Source organism: Budorcas taxicolor, chromosome X (assembly GCF_023091745.1).
Source record: "Budorcas taxicolor isolate Tak-1 chromosome X, Takin1.1, whole genome shotgun sequence".
In the NCBI taxonomy this organism is placed as follows: domain Eukaryota; kingdom Metazoa; phylum Chordata; class Mammalia; order Artiodactyla; family Bovidae; genus Budorcas; species Budorcas taxicolor.
Window position 1 is genome coordinate 57,614,254 of NC_068935.1, and position 8,470 is coordinate 57,622,723.

Consider the following 8,470-nt stretch of genomic DNA (forward strand, 5'->3'; position numbering starts at 1 on the left):
GGCGCAGGACTTTAGTCTCTGGGAGAGGAACCACACTCGGAGTGGTCTATGTCTGTGTGTTGTCCTGACTTGAGGATCAACCCCCAGGGGCCTGTGTCCCTTCAAAACAAATGGTCCTGACAAAAATGCTTCTGCTCAAAATTCACTGGCCCGGGTCATCACATGACCCTTCCTAAGTGAAGAGGCCTGGCAGGGTCGTATCCCCATGTGTGCAGGGAGAGAGGAAAAAAAGAAGTGACTGAACACCTGACATCTCTCCAATTGCACACTGCCTAGCAGATGCTCAACAAAGAGCACCGGTTAAAAATCTCCTTTGTTTTGGGGAGGAGAGTCTGAGCAGGTCACATGGGTCTTGAAATTCTCCACCTTTTCCAAGAGTCCACTGACTATCTGGCAGCTGCCACATATGTGGGCAGAATCACATCTCCTGTTCCCGTTGTTCTCTGGCACTCAGCACAGAGCTGCCCCCTCAGCCCCCTGCACCCATCTGCACCCCCCACTGCAGTGACCTCACCACCTCCTTAGGCCCAGAAGTCGCTCCTGCCTTTTGATGCCAGGCACAGCCTTAACCTGTGTCTCTGCTGCCTCCACATTTCTCAACCTGCCTGAACCCGGGGACGCTGGCGGATGTTGCATCTTTCCTGGCTACTACTTATTTCTCGTGTTATTCGGATCTCAGACTCTGTCCCTCTCTCCTCTGGAAATTGTTTTGTTTTCAAGACATCTCAGAGAACTGGCAGCTTAGTTGGAAATGGAATAGAAAACCACTCAGAATTGCTGTTCTGTGTTTTCCTCCCAGAGAATATATTATTCAATTTCAGTGTTTGTGTGTGTTTCAGGGTGAAGAGCAGTGTCTCCAGCTGGGCACAGCTCACTCAAAGATCCCAAGATTCTAGTCACACAGCAGGTCCTGTCCACTTTTGTAGCTTCTCTCCACTCGTTTCATCCAAATGAAATCTAGACCATGCTCACAAGTAAAAATAATAAAGACTAGATAACCAAATAAACTGTTATTTCAATGTACTTGGTAATCAGCTTCCCAGGGCAGAGACAGGAGGGCCAGCACAGGGAATACTGGGCCATACATAAAAGAGCAAGATTCACATTTCTCTAGGATTCCTAGCAGATGGTGGGTGGAAAACACCTATTTCATCTCTGTGGTCAACAGCTATGGGACAAGAGCCAGGACCCCTTCTTCCTGTCCTAGAAAGAGATGTCTCTGGGCAAAAGGACACCTCACAGCAATGATCCATTTCAGAGATTCCCCTCACCCCCAAGACAGACCTCATGTGACTGCAGCTCTAGACCATCGCTGAAAGTGTGGGGTGTCCTGCTGCTCCTAGTGTTTCCCCTGCTAACAGGGGAAAACGGAGCAGAGAATCTGTACAGTCTTTGGCATAAATGAGCCAGTGAGCAGGGTCTCAGATTGTCTGCTGCTTTCTTTAACAACCAAGGAAAATTCAATAAACAGATAATTTAGTTATTGTGAATGAGATACAAGAAGGACATAAGCATGAATTCACTATAATTACTTTTATTACCTAATTCTCCTTTCAATACTATTGCTACATAAGTTCAAGTTTTCAAAAAAGTTCTAATTCCTATTCCATTGTATTCTGTTCAGGACCACAAAACAAAATGAAGACTTCCCAATCTCTTTTACAAAACAGCAAAACTCTTGTTTTTGAACTGAGTAACCAAAAATACGCTGGGATCAATATCATTCACAAAGCTAAGATACTGATGTTTCTTTAGCCTTCTCTGAAATCAAACTTTGAAAAATTTCTAAAGAAAACAGAGATGAATCCCCATGTCATCATAGAGAACATGAACCAAAAGATGCTACACACTGGTTCTCCCAACTGGCCCGGGCCCTCACTTCTGACTGAAGGCTGACTACTTCCTCTTCAATCACAGAGGGAAGGATCAACCTGGCTGCTGCTCTGGCTCAGGCCCCCTATTCCTCCTCCCTCGCAGCCTCTGCAGACAGGAGTGGGAAGGCCCTCAAAGCCCTTTGTCTGACCCTGAGCACAAACGCCATGACTTGCTCTTTGCTGGTCTCCGCATAGGCCCGGGGACCCCACAGGAACTCGTAGCGAGCAGGGTCACTGTCAGGCACCTGCTGGTACTCCAGGTACCTCTCCCACACCCACACTTGGGTCAGCAGCTCCCTGGGCTCCCCAAAGACACAGTGCTCGCTCCCAACATACACCCCCATCATGCTGAGTGCTCCCCAGACTGCCTCCTCAGGGGCCGGGTCTCCACTACACATGATCACGCTGAGGACCAGCACCAGGAGGCCGGCCTTGGGCAGGCCCTGCCCATCGCTCAGCATCTCATCACAGGTGAGGCCCAGGGTGGGGACCATGACGTAGATGTGCTCTGTGGGATCCACCTCCTTCACCTCCACACCAAAGGCCAGCTGCAGGTACTCTAAGGCTTGACTGAAGACCACCGGGAAGTGCTCCTGGTTATCCCTGAAGACATTATTCAGCATTTCTGCCAGGGAGGTCAGCTTCTTGGCTCGATACTTGAGGAGCAGGAACTTCATAAGGTTAGCCATCATCTCGTTCAGAATTTCTCGGGGCAAGGGCTCCACAGGAGTGGAGCAGGATGCTGGGGGGTAGGAGGCCAAGTCAGATGGGGCCTCCCCCACCTCAGCCGCCAAGAGCTGCACCTCTACAGGGCCCTGGGCCTCTCCTGGCTCCTGAAGGTCTTCCTCGGGTCTGCTGAGCTCACTCATCTTGACCACGAGCACAACGCCTGAGGTCAAACAAGACACGGAAGTGAGGCAGAGGTACAGATGGGGACCAAGGGCCTCAGGGAGAGAGGAGGTGAGAGCGACCTCGGCTAAGAAACGCACCCTGGATGGTATGACACAGGCCACTTACAGGTCTCCCCTTGAGGGGTGCTCTCAGACCTCACAGGAGCGCTCCTCCTGGGAGGCCAGTCCCCTGGCTACCCGAAAGAGGAAGTGAGGTGGCTCCCCAGGGTGCGGTCAGCACAGCCCAAGATTTCTGGGGCCAACAAAGTGGGAGGAATTGGGGCCTTCTGGGGCCCCCCTCTGTTGTGGGATAGGGAGCCTCTGGTTCACTTCAGGGCACCCTCTCACCTTGACTCCTGATACTGCCTGGATCTCCTCTGCTCTCTGAACTCAGAACACAGGCTTCAGACCTCTGGCTTCACCTCCTGGTTCCTGGAGCTCCTGTGAGAGAAATGGAGGTGACAGCTAAGGGCTGTACTGTGGCACAGCCCTGGGCTTTCTGTGCTGGTAGGAGGGGGTGGACTCTGTGAGTACACCCAGTTGTGTGGTGGGTCCCTTGCAGTGCTCACCTTTCCCCCGGCATGGTCTGGACCGTCCCCTTTGGAGGAGTACAAGGAAACTCAGAACAAGACACAAGCCTGAACAGAAAGCGCTGAGGGACCCCACATGCGGCCGCACCTGCCCAGGGCTTTGCGCGGGTCCTAGGCTAGGGAGATGCTCGGTCCTCAGCTCCTCCTCACGTCCTGACTGGCCTCCCAGCACTGACCACAGGGGAGGGGATCTGCTCAGTCCAGCCTCTGCCAACCTGAAGCCTCCGCCCGTAAAACCTCACCTCCTGAGGTCCCTAAGCCAGAGGTCAAGAAACTGCTCACCCTGCTCACCCCACTCTGGGCCCTCCAAGACCCTCTTGCAAGGATCAAGATCCCTCTCTGTTGGGGTCTAACCACCTCAGTCCTTCCTCGCATGGAGCCTAGACTCCAGGCAAGACCCGTGATTGTCCTGTCCGCCATTTTGAGACCTCGCCGCTTTCACAAGGCCTCCAGTTCCTCTGAGACCCGCATGTTAGGAAGTCAGACAGGCCGAGTGTGCTCTTCTCACCGCAAAGTCTCCCAGGGCCAACTACAGGGGCGGGGATCTGTGGGGTTCTGTCGGTCCTCACTCAGGGTGCCCCCAGTCCTCCTTCAGGCACCTCACCTTGCCTCCGCGCAGGACCTGGATTCTCGCTTCTCCGCAACTGAAGCCCCGCCCCTTATACCAGGACCCCAGTCTCTTGAAGACCCGGATGTCAGGAAGTCAGCACATGCCTGTGGTGCTCATCCTGCCCCCACGGTTGCCCTGGACTGACAACAGAGACGGGCTTCTCTGAGGTCTCCTCTGATTAGGGATCCGGGGTCCTCTAGTCCCTCTTCAGGGTCCTCAGGGTCTTCAACCCCACAGGACCTGGGAATCGGCACCCCCTGAGGCCCCGCCCCATATGCGAGGTCCCCAGTCAGAGACCCGGATGTCAGGAAGTGCGACCATGCATTTTGGGCTCATCGTATCCCAGGGCTGCCAAGGACCAACAGCAGCTACAGGCTTTTCTGAGGTCTCCTCTGATTGGGGTCCAGGGTCCCCTCAGTCATCCCTCAGGGTCCTCAAATTGAAACCCTGGAGGAGCTGGGCTTCTTCCCTCTGCTCACCTGAGGCTACACCCCCTTTCCCAGGTCCCCACTTTCTCTGAGACACAGATGTCAGGAAATACAGCATGTGCTCATCCACCCTCTGTGCTCCCTGAGCCTTGATGTGAGGGTCCCGCCTCTGGTCGACACAAGGGGCATCCCCAGATCTGCCAGCGATTAAGATGAGGTCCCTGAGGGAGGATATAAGGAACCCCACAGATCCCTGACCCTGCTGTCAGCCCTGGGCCACCCTGGTGGTAGGATGAGCACTTGGCAGCCTGTTCTGACTTCCGCATCTGTGTCTCAGAGACATTAGGCAACTGTTAGAAGGGGCAGGGCCTCAAATGGGTAGTGGGAAAGATCTCAGTTCTTTTGAGAATCAAGGTGAGGACTCTGAGGGAGGACTGAGGGGACCCTGGACCCCAGAGCAGAGTGGGCTCTGGGAGGACACAGGGCAGAAGAACACATGCTGCATTTCCTGACATCTGGGTCTCAGAGAGACTGGGGAACCTGGTACAGGGGTCTGACTTCCTAATATCCAGCTTTCAGACTGGTGTCCTAGTATGGAGAACGGACTTACTGACATCCAAATCTCAGAAAGACTGGGGTCCTGTAGGGGAGGGGAGAGGAAAGAATCTGAAGTCGTACCTGGAGATAAAGTGAGGTCCCTGAGGAAAGACTGAAGGGACCTCAAGTGAAGATTCTAGGGATTCCAAGGTAAGAGTGATGGAACCCCACAAATCCCTGTCCCTGCCATCGGCCCTGGGAGCCCTCGGGGTGAGAAGTGCACACTAGGTCTGTCCTGATTTCCTGACATCCAGTTCTGTGAGACTGGGGACCTGGTGTGAGGAGCAGGGACTATGGTGGGGAGAGGACAGAGCCTAGGTCCTACTGGAAGTCAAGGTGAGGACCCTGAGGGAGGACTGAGGGTAGCCAGATCTCAGAACAGAAGGAACCCTGGTAGGCCCCGGGCAGGACGACCTTGTGCCGCATTGCCTGACATCCCTGTCAGAGAGACCGGGGACCTGTTGAAAGCAGCGGAACCTCCAAATGGCAGACAGTACACTTCCAGGTCTTGTCTGGAGTCTAGGCTCCATGCAAGGAAGAACTGAGGTGGTTAGACCCCAACAGGGAGGGATCTTGGCCCTTGCAAGAGGGTCTTGGAGGGCCCAGAGTGGGGTGAGCAGTTTCTTGACCTCTGGCTTAGGGACCTCAGGAGGTGGGGTTTTTCAGGCAGAGGGCAGAGAGGCTTCAGGTCAGCAGAGGCTGGACTCCCCAACCCCAGTGGAGGACTGAGCAGACCCGCGCCCCTGTGGTCAGTGCTGGGAGGCCAGGCAGGACATGAGGAGGAGCAGAGGACTGAACATCTCCCCAGCCTAGAAACTGCAGGAGACCCTGGGCAGGTGTTGCCACATGTGGGGCCCCTCAGCGGTTTCTCTTCAGTCTCAGGTCTTGTTCTGAGTTTCCCTGCAGGCCCCTAGAGGGGAGGGACCAGGTTGTGCCAGGGGAAAGGTGTGCACTACAAGGGAGCCCCGAGGGGACCTCCCACCACACAACCGAGGGGACCTCACAGAGTCCTCCCCTCGTACCGTCAGAGAATGCTCAGGGCTGGGCCACAGGATACCACCGAGGTGCCCCCTCCATTTCTCTCACAGGAGCTGCAGGAACCAGGAGGCAAAGGCAGACATCTGAGGCCCAGGTCCTGAGTTCAGAGAGCAGAGGAGGTCCAGGCAGTGCCGCGAGTCAAGGTGAGGAGGGTGCCCTGAGTGTACACCAAGGGCTCCCCATCCCAGAACAGAGGGGACCCCACAAGGGCCTAATCTTCTTACCTTGTCATTCCCAGAAATCTCGGGCTGTGCTGACCACACCCTAGGGAGCCACCTCACTTCCTCCTTCAGGTAGCGAGGGGACTGGCCACTCCAGAGGCATGCCCCTGTGAGGTCTGAGAGCACCTTTCAAGAGGAGACCTGCAAGTGGCCTGTGGCTGCCCAGGCCTGCGGTTCTCAGGTGAGGCTGTTCACAGCCCCTCTATCCACCATCCAGGCCCATGGTCCTCATCTGTCCCCATTTGCCCCCATGCCTCACTCTGTGGTTTGATCACAGGCATCATGCTTGTGGTCGAGATGATTGAGCTGAGCAGGCTCAAGGAAGACCTTCAGGACCCAGGCAAGGCCCAGGGCCCTGTGGAGGCACAGCTCTTTGGGGCTGAGGCGGGGGAGGCTGCATCCCCCTCAGCTTCCTCCCCCACAGTCTCTTGCTCTGCCCTTGCAGAGGCCTTGCCCCAGGAAGCTCTGAATGAGATGGTGGCTAACCTGGTGAAGTTCTTTCTCCACAAGTATCTGCCCAAACAGCTGACCTCCCAAGCGGAAATGCTGAAGAAGGCCCTCAGGGATAACCAGGAGCACTTCCCAGTGGTCTTCACTCAAGCCTCAGAGTGCCTACAGGTGGTCGTTGGCATGGAGATGAAGGAGTTGGACCTCAGGGAACACATCTACATCGTGGTCCTCACCTTGGGCCTCGCCTGTGATGAGATGCTGAGCAGTGGGCAGAGCCTGCCCAAGGCCGGCCTCCTGGTGCTGGTCCTCAGCCTGATCATGCAGAATGAAGACCTGGCCCCTGAGGAGGCAGTCTTGGGAGCACTGAGCAGGATGGGGTGGTGTGTGTTGGAAGTGAGCACTGTGTCTTTGGGGAGCCCAGGGAGCTGCTGACACAAGTGTGGCTGTAAGAGGGATACCTGGAGTACCAGCAGGTGCCTGACAGCCACCCTGCTCTCTATGAGTGCCTGTGGGGTCCCTGGGCCTATGTGGAGACCAGCAAGTGGCAAGTCATGGTGTTTGTGCTCAGGGTCAAACAGAGGGCTTTGAGGGCCTTCCCACTCCTGTCTGCAGAGGTTGCAAGGGAGGAGGAATAGGGGGCCTGAGCCAGAGCAGCAGCCAGGTTGATCATTCCCTCTGTGAGTGAAGAGGGAGTAGTCAGCCTTCTCAGAAGTGAGGGCCCGGGCCAGTTGGGGGAACCAGTTCATACCATCTTTGGGCTTCTGTTCTCTATGATGACATGGAGGTTCATCTGTTTTCCTTAGAAAATTTTCAAGCTTTGATTGTTTTCACAAAAGGCTAAACGTCAGTGTGTTAGCTTGGTGAATGATGTTGATCACAATGTGTTTGTGCTTACCCAGTTCAAGAGCAAGAGTTTTGCTGTTTTGTAAGAGATTGGAAACTCTTCCATTTTGTTTTGTGACCCTGAAAGGGACACAATCGAATTGGAATTAGAACTGTTTTGGAAATGTGAGCTTACTTAGCGGTAATATTGATGGGGAAAGAATTAGATGATAAAAGTAATTGTAGTGAATTCATCCTCCTGTCCTTGTGTGTCATTCTGAGAGGGTAACAGGCAGGAAGGCCAGGGGTCTCCAAACAGAGGAAATAAGCTGCAAGTGTCAGACATTTTTATCTCTCTTAAGAGGCAGAAGGAAACAAACTAGTGATATATTTTTCCTTCTCTATACAAATTTAAAAGGAGGTTTCTCTTAAACTACTGTGTTGCCATAATGACACCTGGTTTCACCTGAAGTTAACTATTCTCAAACCTTAAGTTAACCAATGCATTTTTCTTATGGAAATGTTTGTCTTAAGCTATGTTAATGTACTATGCATTTACCCCAGACTCTGTCTTCAAATAGGTTCACCTAATGGCTCAGAACCTACTTGACAAACCAATATGTTATACTCAGATATTGTTCCCCTAATCTATGTAAACGAAACTATTTGTATGGTAATCTGCCCTTCTACAAGATTCAAGCCAGTCATTTTATGGCCCGGGATGAATCATCTGGTGCCAAGATTATCCCAAAATGCATCTTATGGGTGAGGGGCCTGGTGCCATTCTGAGTTTTAAGACATTCCTTTCTTTAACAAACTGCTAGTGACTATATAACATCCAGCTGATGCCTAGCAGGGGGGTACTCTTTCTGCCCCCTTCTGATGCCTATGTCAGAAGCTTTCTCTATCTCCTTTATAGTTTAATAAAACTTTATTACACAAAAGCTCTG

General features: G+C 53.4%; 1 protein-coding gene and 1 pseudogene across 1 annotated transcript; one reads left to right on the top strand and one right to left on the bottom strand.

Annotated features, from left to right (window-relative positions):
* Positions 1–1,957: 1,957 nt before the first annotated feature.
* Positions 1,958–2,743, bottom strand: LOC128069359 (melanoma-associated antigen 10-like). Its single transcript, XM_052662588.1, has one exon. The coding sequence runs from the start codon at positions 2,741–2,743 to the stop codon at positions 1,958–1,960; it is 786 nt and encodes a 261-aa protein (XP_052518548.1).
* Positions 2,744–6,545: 3,802 nt separating this feature from the next.
* LOC128070638 (melanoma-associated antigen 9-like) lies at positions 6,546–7,333 on the top strand (annotated as a pseudogene).
* The last annotated feature ends 1,137 nt before the right edge of the window (positions 7,334–8,470 follow it).

Coding starts and splice junctions, on each gene's coding strand:
- LOC128069359 (XM_052662588.1), bottom strand. CDS start 2,743: ATGAGTGAGCTCAGCAGACCCGAGGAAGACCTTCAGGAGCCAGGAGAG.